General features: G+C 42.3%; 1 protein-coding gene across 5 annotated transcripts in view; it reads left to right on the top strand.

Moving 5' to 3' along the window:
* CRACDL (CRACD like) overlaps nucleotides 1-14,778 on the top strand; it is a 73,365-nt gene extending 58,587 nt beyond the window's left edge. For 4 of the 5 annotated variants that reach the window (XM_040057107.2, XM_040057106.2, XM_040057104.2 and 1 more), the window contains 3 exons: nucleotides 8,052-8,248; nucleotides 9,873-10,005; nucleotides 10,862-14,778. In XM_040057107.2, the coding sequence (XP_039913041.1) occupies nucleotides 8,052-8,248; nucleotides 9,873-10,005; nucleotides 10,862-11,007 (476 nt within the window). In that variant the 3' untranslated portion in view covers nucleotides 11,008-14,778. The remainder of the gene's footprint in view (nucleotides 1-8,051; nucleotides 8,249-9,872; nucleotides 10,006-10,861) is intronic. The other variant, XM_040057109.2, reaches the window with a different exon arrangement.

Here is a 14,778-nt window from a genome sequence, read left to right as displayed (position 1 = left end):
TCCTGCAGTGAAAGACAATGAGTGCTAGAGAAGGAAGAAGGGGAAGAAATGAAGCCAGGGAACACATTTCTCCTCCAGGCTTATCCTGTGGTTCCTCAGCCCTAGGGTAAAGGAGACTGCCCTGAGATGCAAAACTGCTCTCTGCAAAATAGGATCTGTGGGTGAGAGCTGTGCCTTGGTCTCCCTGACAGAGATACATGCACCTGGAATCTGTAACAGGGTTAAGAATTCCCGCTCTGTTCCCCTCCCCCTGAGAGTACTACACCAAATCTGTATGGCCTGAGGTTGTTGAAAATGATGATTCAGATTGGTCAGTGATGGCAATTAGTCTTCTTCCTTATCTACTGCCTCCTTTAGACACCTGACCAAGCACCTTCTTGTGCTAAGTTGCCACATCAGCCTGACCTGGCCACCTGAAGTCATGGGTGAATGAGGTGTGCCCACCTCTTCTGAGTGCCCTGGAACCACACCAGCTTCATTGGGAAAAATTACACAGTGACCCCAAAAATTATGGCCCTCTGTGAGGCACGGGAGAGTCATGGGATGCAATGAGGACTTTGCAGGGCAATGGTCCTGCCAGACATCATTTTAAGCTCTTTGAAAAGGTTTCCTCAGGTCAGTGAGTCAGGACTGTGTCATTGCAACTGCAAACAAGAGAAATCTGACAAACACAATCAACACAGCCCCTCATGGATCTTACATGTCCTATCAGGCATCTCTGGCCTCCAGATCTGCCTGGACACACTTCTTTTTTTTGCCTTACACCCACCCAGCCCTCTCCTAGCCCTTGAGTTTATCAAACTTTTCAAAGAGCTGTGGTCACTATCAGGAGACAATTTATACTGTCAGGGAGTTTCTTCCCACTGTATGTTAGGAAATCCGCGTGCTGAAGAAGACAAGCTGTGAAGTGGTGATACAAGGGGATGCAGATCCCTTCTCACGTACACTCATTTAAAAAAAGTCAGTTTGCTGTGTCATTGAGGTCAGCAGGAGCAATATGGTTCATTCAGTTCACATTTTAGCTTTTCATCACGCTTGGTAAAAAGGAACAGGAGAGCTGATGGGATGCTGGCTTACCATGCCAGGTAAAAGCAGCACTCCTGCTCCCCAGAGCTTTCTGAGGAGCTAGTGAGGGATTGCTTTACCTCTCTCAGGCTGCAAGGAAGCTTTTTAATATCTGTGTGAAATTAGTCACCCTAGGAGGAGTCATTTTTAAGTTTCTGGAGCTAAAGGCACAAGTCCTTGCAAGATTTAAAAGGTTAAGCTGTGCTGTTTGGAGTTGATACACTTTGCTATAAATCCTGTAAAGGGCAGAAACAATTACCATATGTTAACAGGTTATTACAACAGTGAAACCATAAGCAGTACTTATCTGAATCTGCATATTAGGATAAACAAAAATCAGTGACCGAGGAGCTGCAGTGGGGAAACGTCCTTTGAAAAAAGAAAAAGAGCTCAGGGAAGAATGTTGGATGTTATGGTGAATGAAATTGGTGTGTATTGTCTGGCAAATACAGGCTCTGGAATGACAAGAGAAGTGTTTTTCTCTACATCAAAAAGACATTGCTTTAATGCTGTCCTGGCTACAGCTGAAAAACAAGCTGTCTTTTATTATTATTATTTTTCTCCCCCAAAAGAAGTTGCTTCCTCCGTTCGTGTCAGGCTGTTTTGCAACATGGCTGTTTTCCAGCAGAGAAATAAGACTTTGATGCAAACAGCAGTTTCTTGTGTAAAAAAAAGACTCTTCTGGCACTGGTGGTATAGATCCAATCAAAAGTCAAATACGTCTCAGAGCAGCTTAGGGAAGAAAGAAATGTCAGAAATAATTAACCAAATCTTTAGAATAGCTTTGTCTGAAATTAAGGAATTGGGTGTGTATATTGACATGAACGCATGTAGTGCTTTAATAAACGAAGGGAAATATGTAGGCCAGGATATTCTAAATGCTATATGAACTTGTAAAGCCTTCCTTAAAATAACGGGAGTTTTATAAATGAGCAAAGATACAACAGTGTGGAATTAAATATGCATGCAAAAGCAGTGTTATAAAACAATGACACTTACATACAGAGGGTGTTATCTCCCTGCGTAAAGTTGTTTGGATTAGTTTTGAGTTTGTTTGCTTTTAAAACACTCGGGGAATCCACAAGCTAGCTTTGCTTGCTGTTAGTGGTTTGACTTTCAAAAGACTCTAAATTCTGGCTCTGACCTTTTGCCTGCACACATGTATGGCAAGGATAACCACTTTTTGCAGTCCTTGAAGGCGTCAGATGTTCTTTTCCAAGCATGAGACTTATATGTCATAAAGAACCTGTGCTACAATTTGTGTGCACAGAGGCTTTTAGATACAAGGAAAGCAGGTCTCAGATTTAAAGAAATCTGAGGCCATCTCTAAAAAAGACAAAGTTAATCCCTAAATCTCAGGGCAGTGGTTAAACATGCTGTTGCTGTGTTTGTCCATATAAGCAGCACACAGAGAGGTACATTTGAATACATGAAGTAGATCTGTCTGTCAATAGACAGAAATAGGTATGTATTCTTCTTTCACTTTCTGTGTGTGTGTATAAGCCCATGCACAATAACAAGTCAATCATAGTTCCTTTTGTACATTAAGATTAATGTATTGTCTTCATCTTATTGTTCATACAACCAGTCTGACCCACATTACAGGATAATATCCAAATATCAGGGAGAAGTGTACACATTCATTTCCACAATATTTAGGGAGAAAAAATTTCATCTATAAGATCAGAGTTTTAGTCTGAGGAAAAAAAGAAGAAAGTTGTTTTAGTAAGATACTAAGGGAAACAGACACCTGCATTAAATGGGATTGCAAGAGGGGAATTTCCTCCTCTAGAGGACCACTGAGGCAGCCAGCCCTGATGCTTTCAGACTCAGTGGAGGAGAGCTTGGGGGATTCTGATCTGCAGGAGGGAATTGAGAAGGTGGCTATGGTTCACTTAGCTTCAGAGCTCTCCTCAGTGGTTGGTCTGGAAGCTGAGGAAGTGGTGAAGAACGCAGAGAGAGCAGCTGACCTTGTGACTGTCTCGTGTGTTTTTGCTGGCTGTGGGGAAGACATGAAGGGAAGGCTTCAGCAGCCTCTGGGTGTGGTTTCAAGTGCCAGCAGAAGATCCCAGGAGCCTACATTAATTGCTGGCTTTAATACATGGTGACATTATGTACAGACTGGCTTGACAAGTTCTGACCTGGTATCTTTCCATTGTTGGTGGCTTATCCCAAGGGGAAGAAGGGGCTCCTCTCTTTCAAAAAAGCCTGAGGCCAAGCCAAGGAAACCAGGGAAAGATGCAATCATGAGGTTAAAGCTGTGAATGAATGAGAGACAAATTGCTGCCAGCAATATCCTTTATTAGATTATGAAGTTACTAAGGAATGAGTTGAATAGCACATTGTTTAAAATAACATGTTATAATATGAAATGAAGAATATTGTTCAGATTTTAGTTTTATTCTGAAAGTCTCTCAAGTGTAACACGGAAAGAAGAGGCTCAGCCCTGCTTCAGCAAAGGAGAAATGAAACACAGAGCATTTGTGGTGGTTGTGGTCTGTCAAAACTGACTCAGCTTCAGCTGGAGGATGCCACTGCTTGCATTTTGTACGTCTTTGTTATCTCCTTAAGAGATGCATTTACCAGCTGGGAGTTTCTGTTCCAGTTGCTGTGCATGTGACATGCAACAGAAGCAGGAATTAAAATCGTCCTTTTGAGTACTTTTGGTTCCACTCTGGCTACTCAGTTCCTTAAATGCTGTGCTTTACCACATGGTGAACCATAAAAGCACATGGACTACCCCATGGGTAGATAAGACAGAGCTTGTTCAAGGTGATCAGACAGTCATGAACCCAGAAAGATGTATGAGCACTGCTCCCCTTGAAAACAGTCACTTCCTGTGAGAGCTTTTTGCTTCTTTGTGTCCCTTAGGGTACCAGCAGCTTCTTAGGACAGTCTCAGGTCACCTTAAACTGCCAGCTCTCTTCACCATACTATCTTCTGGATTACTTCACCACCTTTCAACCTTCTTGCTGGAACAATGGTGCATGCATGCTGCCAAGAAACCTTATCTAATTGCAGGTGGGAGGATGTCAAAGACCTCTGGGCAATGGGAAAGATAATAAATAGTGAATATGCCTCTTCTACCCCTTGCAGTAATTCTGGCTGATGGATGAGGTAGCAAATCCTGTGTGAGTTGCATCTGATGGGGTTTTTTTCTGAAGATAAGGCACTTCCCCTCCTTGTCTGACTGTCTGGCTTTCTGCAGCAAAGACTCAAAGGAGCAAGGGCAGAATGTAGTTGTTCAAAGATACAAGAAAGCCTCTCCCAGCAGCTGATCAGTTCTTGATCCTTTGTAGGTGATACTGCTCTGCTGTCCTAAGTTGGCCTGTACAGATGCATATAAAATCTTCAGGATTGTCATAAAGAGCTTTTGTTCCCTACTGTCAAAGGGACATTTGGATACCATCATTTATGGAATGATACCTGGCTCTAATTTGGCTGCCTACTAATTGACATGACTAGGATGTCTGGCATCTCATCAGGGAGAACTGCCTGAAGAGTAAGGGTGCTTGATGCCTTCGTTAGGGCGTCTGCCTTATGAAAAACATTGTTATAATACCAGCCTCCAGACATATCACTGCAGGACTGGGAACCCTGTTGTGCCAGGCAATGCATGGTGAAATAACAGCAGCATGAATCCAGAGAAATGGAAGCACAGGTAGCAATAAGACCATTACGTGCGATAGATGCAGTAAATAGAGCCTGGGCATAGCATTCATTCTGTCAGTGTGGATTGTGTGAAGGAAGCAGAGGAGGAAAAACCTTGATGTTTACATGAAGCTCCTGTGGTGTGACAGGGAAAATGGGACAAAACACAAAGGGGGATTTGGAGTCACAGCAACTAAGATGTACATCACTAGCAGCATCAAGGCAGAAGCCAGGTTCCCAGCATCTTCAAAAAGTGTGTGTGGATTGAAAAGGACCTTCAGGATAAAGACATTGGAGTTTTTAAGCACCAAGACATTACAGACGGTGAAGGAAGGTAAAGAGGTGCTGGAGGAGGATGCATGTGGCAGTGTGTCTGCATCTGTACAGCCAGAGAGCTGCTCCTCAGCTCTGAGGAACACGGGACATCACCTTCAGTCATGGCAGCTCATCCGCGTGCCACAGGAACGCTTTGGGAGCTGATGAAGTGTAGCACCTGGTTTTACTGGGCAATGCACTAAGAAGTCCTGCCCAAATTGCCCACCACCTGAAAAGGTGCAGGTGGCTGCAGGTGGTTTTAAGGGCATGGCTGCAAGCAAAGGAGGGAATGTGATGGAAGATGCATTAGCAGACATCACATCATTTCAACCGTGTGGTTTTACTTCTGAAGATCCTGATGAGGTTTGTCCTAAATAGTGAGAGAAGATGGGCTAGCAGACTTTGACTTGCTAGTTGTTATCTTGGGGAGCTGTGGAAGTTAAGGGGCACTGACTGATGTGTACAGAAAACCATTCCAGCTGAAGTGGTGTAGTCTTTCCATGTCAGCTGATGCTAACACTGTTTCACCCCAAGTGCCAGTTCTGACCATCATATTTGAAGGAGATTTGACCAAACTAGGACAATTCTTACAAAAGAAAGGGTGATCTAGAGAATATGATTAACCAGAAAAGTTAAAAAAAAATAGGGCAAACATGGTCTAAGTTTTCATATCCATAACAGGCTGCTGCAAAGAGACCTATGAGTAATCTGCTCATGTCCATAGTGTGTGGGAGAAGTAGTTAAGGGTTTAAATAAGAGCAAGGAAGATTTAACTTACGCAATAGGGGGGGAAAAAAAAAAAAAAAAAAGACCTGTGCCATAGGATAGGTTGCCTAGGGAGACTCTGAGATCTGTCCTGTTTTTGGAGAGTTAGATACATATTTGTGAGGAAACAGTTTCTATGAAACTGATCTTTCAGCTGATCTTGCCTTGCAGTTGAAGGATAGACTACATGACATATTGAGATCTTTCCCAGCCTTATTCTTTATCGTCCTGTAAAATGAGATAGAAATGAAGCAAGAAGAGCCAGTGGAAAGGAAAAAAAAAAAAAAAAAAAAAAAAAAAAAAAAAAAAAAAGCCAGTGATTGTAAAAAGATTATGGGAGAAACAGCCATTGTCATGCAAAGATGGGGGTTAGGTGGGATGCAGAGAATCAGAGTAAAATGCTGTGCGAGAGGGAGGAAGCTCCTTCAGTGTTCAAGGGCCTTGTTTTATCTGTGCTGCCTTTGCACAGCTGGACTTCTGAGTTGTTTCTACCAGAGGTTTTCCTGCAAGATTGCACAAGGTGAATGTGAAGGGAATGCAGGCATCACCTGGCAAAATACCTTGCTTTGGCATTAAAGCATGGGGGTTTTTTCCTTTTTCATTTTTTAGCTGACATAGGCTTTACAATGTTTTCTTGTTCAAATAACTACTCTCTCTCTGGTGAGGTATAAAAATGACTTGAGAAAATCCCTGAGCAAAGCAAGTTTGTGGGCTTTCATAATATGCCTGTGTTGGCAGACTCCAGCTCTTGGGAGTGCATCATGCCTTTTATCTTCCATGCCTTCACGAGGCATCTCAAATGTGCCTTCAGAGACATTTGCCTGCTTTCCTGATCAGGGCCACATTCTGCCAAACTAGACCATAGCACTCCAGAAATGTGTCTGAGCTCCACAGGGTCCCATGGCTGGCTCTACAACAGCAGAGCAGCTGAGCCCCCGTGGGCCTTAGGGCAGTTACCCTTTCTGGCTGGGTCTGCCTCTGCCCAGGTCCCTAAACATCATGCTGACTAAGTAACAAACTTTTCCAAAGAGCGGGACCACACATGATTTCGGGACAAGAAGCTTAACTTCTGCTCTGAAACAGCCAACTGTAAATTTTGATACATCAGAGGCCAGAACTGGCTGGGAAAGTTGAAATCAACCTTCTTGTGTCTAAGGTCATTAGTCCTGTTCTTGTTCCTCATTAAACTACATAGAAGCTCTATCATTCATTGGGAAACTCAATTTTATGTTCATTATGAGTAAAAACATGGAGAACCAGTGGGATGGAGCCAATGGAGCTGCTGAGGATCTTTCTTGACTGAGTTCTGTTTAGTGAATAGACAGGAATTCCCTTCTCAGAATATTTGAATACAGGGTATCTCCCTTTTCCCATAACCCTTGATTCTGCACGTCCTTGGGTAGCAGTTGTGTGGTCGGCAGGGTAATAGTTTTGACTTTCTTCTCCAGAAATTGTCCTTTTCTTTTTGTGTCGCTCAAGTCTCATTTTTGGTAGGGCACTATGGAAGTTACTGGCCCCAGTGAAGACCATGGTCAGCATCAGCAGGGATAAGCCAACGTAAACCTCACATCAAAAGGCCAGGAAGTCACTCTGCGGTTTTAGCAGTACTTCTGTGTGCTCAGACACCACAGACTGCTGTGCACAGCCACCCACGGCACCTGCAGACTCCATGGAGCTGGTGGGCAGGGCTGCTCCTCAAGGGGTGGAAGAAAAGCAGGAAACAACTAAGGCATGGGCTGTGCTGCATGGGGGGAAGCTGCTCCTAAAGGGGTGGAAGGAAGGCAGGAACCCGCCCAAGGCATGGGCTGCTGCCATATGGATGTCAGGAGAGGGGGAGCCAAGGGCAGGCACAGTGGGAAAAGGTTGCCTTTGGAACACCGCAGCCCCTCTGTGTCCACCTTTGAATTGTCTGCTTCTCGTCTCTAAGATACCCTGGAAGAGGGAGCAGAAGGGGCAGAGCTTGGGAAATGGGTAGATGAGTGAAGTTTGATTCATGTTTCTGCATCTCCCTCACATGAGGGCAGCGACACTGCAAATCACACTGAACAAAGGTGCAAAGTGTTTCTCACCAGTTGAATGATAACTTAAACCTGTGAGCATGGGAAAATTGCTCTCTGGAGACCGAACTAAACAGAATTTCTATTTATCCAGGCTGGTTTCATATCCTGGGACCAATCAGTATATTGAGAAATATGAGCTGAAGCTGATTGCAACTCTTTTTCCTATAACCATGTACATAAATAATATGTCAACAGAAAAAAACGTGCTTTCCCCTGTGGCTGCCGGAGACTTTGGAAGAGATCCTGACACTCCTACAGAGCCAGCTTGGATTTCCATTGCAAGGCAGAAGCAGAGGGGCATGCATCAGGAGAAGGAAGTCGACAGAGAAAAGCTTGTGGCTCCAGATAAGTCAAATACAGAGAAACAGAATAAAGGAAAGGAAAAACCAGAGGTACTTGCAGTACAAATTGGTGATGTTTTTGTATCACCTCCGGTAGTATTCTTTGGATCTACTGCTATGTTACCAGTCGTGCCATAATGATTACAGATTCTTAATGAGTATAAGTGTAACTAACAAAGACGCTGCTCTCATAAATGTGTTACAGATTCAAAGTTCTCTGATTGCTCAGAGATGTAATTTTGTGTCTCCAAGAAATCCTGGAACTATGTGAAGTGTAAAATTTCTTGGCGTACCTACCAGATCTGACATGTGTATTGCATGCTAAAATATCCAAAATGAAGTGCTAAAGTGTAGTCTTTGATCCTCCTCAATGCAGAGGAAATATGTTCTCTCTAACTATCCTTCTAAGCACAGCCTTTCATTGAACCTCTTACACCTCCTGACTGATTTAACACTGAATGAACAGCTTGGTCCCAGAAGCTCCTAGGTAACAATTTTTAGAGCCCTGAGAAGTGAAATAGGATAAAAATAACTTTTGCACTTGCAGAGCTTGCCAATATATAAATTCTGGTTCCCTGTATATGGGTAATTCAGAAGCCCATGTGGTGCCATGGAATTTGGGCTGACACTGCCTCTTCAGAGATCCCATGCAAAACAGGGTGATACCTGCAGCAAATGATCTTCCCAGAAGACACAGCTGTGCCAGCAGAAGTGCTTGGCATGAAACCAGAGCACTGACCTTCCTGTTTTGCTTCCTGCACAAATAAAGACCCCCTCTGATGCAGGAGCATGTGTGTCCTATACCAGTATGCATTCCCAGTGCAAATGACCTACTTTCTCGGCTCAGGTGGTACTGCCAGAACCCCAGACAAGTGTATTATATCCTGGAATAAGAGATGATGTCTAGATGATGAAAATTAGCAGTGGTTAGATTAACAAGAAATAATACCTAATAAGATGTCTAGGCAAACTTCCGAACTGCAGTAATGCCCAACACGATCCCAAAATACAGTTTCGATGTCAGAACAGGAAACTCCAGATTTTAGCTGGCAATGATCCCTGAAATTCATGCCATGCATTTTATTTCCCTTTAGCAGCTAGCAGAGAAGCATGCCAAGATGCTTTTGACTGCAGCATGTGAGGCTTGGTGCCACTGTATTACTCCCACTTTCTCTTTCTCCCACATGCCATCAGGCACTATCACTTCAGGGTAGTTTTTGATACTGGCAAGAAAATCTGTTGGAGGATGTGTTTGACTTCTTCTTTTATGAAAAATCCATTTACCATCAACTGTCCAAAAATACAGTGCCCTAGCCCACAAAATTTGGGAGATGGAAGGAAAGCATGAGAGAATAAGGCTGTTTCCAAATCCTGTGTATGTTTGTAGAGATGTGCAAAGGACTTGGAATACATTTTGCAGTGAAGACTATAATTATCTGCACGTAGCATTATAAATAAGAGATATGGAGGGATAGTTTTAATGTGTAAAATTGAGTATCATGGATGTTACATGAAGACACTGTAACCTTCTGAACAAGTATCAGCTCCAGGGAGAGTACTGGGACCAATGTTTGCTGAACTGTGGCAGGCTCCCCATCCACTACTTAGCTCATGTTCTTCCAAACTCAACTCATTCTCCCTGAATTACTTGGATTGTATCCCTCTCTGTGCCTAGGGGCCAGTGAAGCAACAATGGAGCAAACCTTCACACTTGGCACCTAAAACTACTTCTGAAGAGCAGAAGAAAGACACAAAGTCTGAAGCGAAGTCCCTGCTGAGAACCAATTCATTGTCACATTATGTCCCTGGTAAGAAACAAAATGCTTAAAATGTAGGCTGTTATCTCACAACCTTGCCAGAAGAAATCCTGCACGAGTGTGCTGCAAAAGGAGTAGGAGCTAGATCCTAATCTCTTCCTCAACCCCACATCAACCAGGGCAAAGTTTTCTCAGCACTCATGTCTGGGGTTTTATTTGGTGTTTTATTTATTATTTTATTTGATGTTTTATTTATTTATATTCTTTTGACTAGTTTGATTACAAATAAAAGAGTTAAAAGGGGTAGCCAAAAACTTGTGTTGAAAGAAATGTGAATCAAGGACTCCAGCCCCTTTCACAGGACAGAGGCCCAAAGGCATTATCCCAGTGTAAAATGTAAACAAAAATATTTACAATAGCATTCAATTTAAATGTGGCTTCCTCAGCAAGCTGAGGAATGGTGTGATCACAAACTCTCTGACCGTCAATCCTCCCACAATGATTTTCCTGTAAATCTCTTTGGTAAATTAAAATTTGAAAGAAGGGCAGAAGTTTTGTAGTAATAAAATTCCTGTGAGTTGGGGGTTGAGTAAAGGAGGAATCCACAAGTGAATACTTTAGCTAATGAAAAGACTGTTCTTTGGCCTGGGTGTTAACGCAGGGCACAGCAAGGAATCCAGGTCATCATGTTGAGTTTTGGTAAATTTAGGGATCAAAAGATATTAGTGACGAGAAAAACACTGTATTATTTAGAGCACAGAATGGTCGTTTCCTCAATAACTTATTGCACAAGAAGCTTGCATATGAAATTTTCAACCACAGGGCAAGGCATGGGAAGTATTTAACAGAAGGGGGTGTTTCGCTGCACAGCAGGTAAGTGTAAAATGTCCATGTGCTTTATTCACAGCAGCTCCATCACCCGCACTTGTGGATAAGGAGGAAATAAGCCACTTGAAGAAAGCCAGTAGTGCTGCTCCAGATCAGCCATCGTGGATGGAGCTGGCCAAAAAGAAGTCTCAAGCTTGGAGTGATATGCCACAGATTATAAAATAGAATGATGCAAACAAGTAGCATCTTTTATAATTAAGTCAACTGCTTAACTGAACTCGTGCAGACCAGCTAATCACAGTGAAGAGTCTCTTGATATGGAAGGGTTTTATTGTACTGCTGAGGAGAAAGTGTGCAATAGGTGCAGTCAAAAAGTTTACCTTCAATTTTGTAGCAATCAGAATTGCAATGGCAATGGATTACTTAAATTATGCTAAGGACATACTTACACTTCGGAAAATAAAACTTTTGCCTTATGTATTTCCTGCATTTTCTGCTTTTAATGATGTTTGTATTTAAACAGGATCTTTGCTAAACTTTGCCGAATTTCTGTTGTTGCTGGAAAATTCTATTTGTTATGGTTGTCTCTGTTTACAGTTATGAGCTGTGCACTTGCATCCTGATTCTCTTGATGTGTTTCACTGGAATCACATGACATGCTTTCTACCAAAGCTATTAGGCCTGTGGAGGTATTCCTGAATAGCTGCTAGTGAGTACTCCATTAAGATGTGTGGCTTGAGCTGCAGGTGTGCCTAGCTAAGCCAGTGACTCCATTTGGGAGAAATTTGGAAGGCAAACAGGAGAGAATAAGGCTGTTTTGGGGTTTAGGTTGCATTTCGGGGGACACAATATGCACACTTATGTGTGACCATTAAAAAAATTCCTCAGTTCTTTCTGTGAGCAACCTTGGTTGCACAGTGGTTTCAAACAGGCGAGCAGTAAGGAAACAGAACTGCAGTTGGAATCTCATCAAGACATCTACAGTTGCTTTTCTACCTGGATTCATCTGGTTGCAACTGGCTTTCCTTCCTGTGAAACCTCATGCCCAGTCAGGAGGATGGTATTAGTAACAATGGTCAATATGAATTTAATTGAAAATTAAGAACTGAAAATCCTGCAGCTAAAGTTCAAACTGAAATGCTGCGGGAAACTGTGAATTTCATCACAGTGCCAGCTTCACATATCATCCTTCACATAATCCTAATTCCTCTCACTAAAAGCCAGTAACATACAGATAGCATGTGTGTACTTGACTACGTTTATAGAACAGCCTCGTGCTCACTGGCCTGAGTCTCCCCCACCAGTCTGTGACTCCCACTCATGAAGTCTCCCAGGCTCTTCACCTTCACTTGTTTAACAAGATTGACAAGATAAATCATTTACTGCTGATTGACTGAAACTACTCTGAACATATTTTAAGACCACCGTATATGTTACAGTAGCAAAGGACAAACCCTGCGATGCCCCACTGCTGAGACAAGCATTTCATCTTTTGTATGCATGGGTGCAATCTTTTGATTGCATGCACTGCAATGCCTAGGTTTATTTATGTTTATAACAGTGGTTTTGTTTTTATTATCACATTACATTCTCTTTGGAAAAATGTGGGGAGACTTTAGGAGGCATAGGATTTTCTAGCACCTGTGTCACAATTTTGAAATCTTGTCTTCTCTACAGAGGCAGAAAGGAAAACCCTCTCAGTAATGACAACTGCATTTAGTAACAAATAAAGAAATGGAGAGTTCAACACATGAATATCCAAGATGCTGTTAGAAGTTTTCACTCAGGTTGTCTTTCATTGTTAGAAGCAGGGGGAGGAAAAGCTAGTTTTATGTTTGTCAGAGCCTTAGGACAGAGCCAGTGAGCCTGCATCGCTGTTGGGATCAGCCAGCTTGGCTGCTGGCGTCCTGAATGGGGCCGTGCACAGACCTGCTGCAGCCCCACACAGAGCTGGCAGTAGCCCCGACCCAAACAGGGCTCTGCCAGCTGTCCCAGGGTTTTCTCCTTCCTGCAGATGGCAAAAGGCAGGGTGAGATACCTGCTGAAATCACAAATGACAAGACAGCTCTCTGTCAAACAGACCCACATCCAAAATGGTAACTTAATTATAGGACGTGCAACCTTGGGCTCAATTGCCCAAAGGCTGGCTGTTCAAAAGACTTTCACACTTCTCCCCCATGAGCAAGCATGCACAATCCTTAATCTCAAGCGGTATTTTTTTTCTTTTTTTGGTATTAATATTCTAGGACCTACAGTAGAAATAGATGTTTTTGAGATACAATAAAAACCATCTTAACTCCCTCTCTTTTCAGAACACCCTTACTGAAATAAATAATTAGCATAAAGTGTCATGTTAAGATACGCTATTACCTTCGGTAGCAATCTTGGAAAAAACCCTACTTTCTCTAATTAAGGAATATAACATATAAAAAAAGATCAAATTTGTACCCTCTAATTATTGCTGCCCCATGAAAAGGTTTTCAGGAAATGTAGTTAAAGGTACATTATGTCTTCATACAATTCCCTTCCTGTTTAAAACAATTAAAACTGCAAGAGCCTTTGCAATCAGCGGTCTTCTTCATATTCCCCCCCCTGCAATGGCCCTGGACTTTGTGCAAGAGAAGCCACTTGGCTACTTGAACCTCTGATATGACAGCCAGAGGAAGTTTTATTTTCTCACACCGTTGTTCTGTCTCCAGATTTCTAAGACAAGGGGTCATGCAAGCAGGACTTGCTATAGGTGTCCTGCAGCAGGTAGGCAGAAAATAGTTTTAGAACTCACGTATTTTTCTTCAGTGAAATGGCTCATTTGTGGAAATAGAAAGATGCAAATAAAAATAAATTTCTCTCCTCTGTACTACAGTGAGTTATGTTTCACACTCGATGCCACCAGAAAAGCCTTTCAGATCTGATCAGCTTTCCTGAGGACATCATTATACTTTTCCAGCTGAGAGGCAATATGACTAACTCAGGCTGATCCATTTTGCTCAGGCAGCTGCAATATATATTGTTGGAATATAACATCTAACAGGGAAATAAAATGTAAAAATTCACCTTTTGTTCATGACTCATGCACATAAACTAAAACAGAATTGGAATTACAGTCAAAGAACAACAACAAAATGGACTTGATAAATAGAAGCTTCCTCTTCCAGAAGTGCTGCATGAAACATCTTTGGCTTCCTGTTTAATGACCAAGGTGCCTTCGGAGCAGTGAAGGACCTCAGATAATGCAAATGAAATAATCTTTCAGCACACCCCCCCTAAATTTGATGATTTATGCAGTATACTAGTTGGATTACCCTAGTCAGCTACCTCCTTACAATGTTTAGTAATGTATGTAAAAAAAAAAAAAAAATCAACTAAACGTTTTTAAATGGACAGTGAAGTGCAATTTTTTAAGGGAAAAATATCCCCTCAAATATAGTCTTTACTTTGATATGGTGTTTTGTACTCTGCTGCCTTTGACAATAAAAATGGTTGCATTTTTTTTTCAAGATGAAGAGGAACATAAGATCTTGTTGGTAGTGAAAAAATCCATCAGCAGCATAGCAAGCAGCTTGCTGTAATTTTGCAATGCTATTAATTCTGTCTTAGTCTCAAGGAGCACAATAAACTTGCCAAAATTCTTGCTTTGTATACATGATGAGCCCTCTGCTGTGGGTAACAAAGGTTTAATTATAGGATTTTGTGTTTGTGGTTGGAAGATAACTTTTGTACTCTCACAGAGTCAAAAAAAAAAATCCTCCAAACAAATCCAATGTGAACACTGGGCAGTGCTGTGTGTCTGTAAAAGCCCCAGGGGGAAATGTAACCTTGTGTGATCCTGCACAATGGGGCTGCATGGGATTAACTCTTGTAGAAGACATTTCAGCTCCCGTGGGGCACAGGTCTCACTCAGGCTCAAGTACTCCCAATGTTTGCCAAGATGCTCAACAAGTGACAGAAACCACTGAGTTTTTGTAGCATGGGCTCTTTTATTGTCTGACTTCACAA

The sequence above is a fragment of the Hirundo rustica genome, chromosome 2, assembly GCF_015227805.2.
Source record: "Hirundo rustica isolate bHirRus1 chromosome 2, bHirRus1.pri.v3, whole genome shotgun sequence".
NCBI lineage: Eukaryota > Metazoa > Chordata > Aves > Passeriformes > Hirundinidae > Hirundo > Hirundo rustica.
The sequence above is the reverse complement of the archived record's forward strand: the minus strand, read 5'-3'. Positions and strand labels throughout refer to the sequence as shown.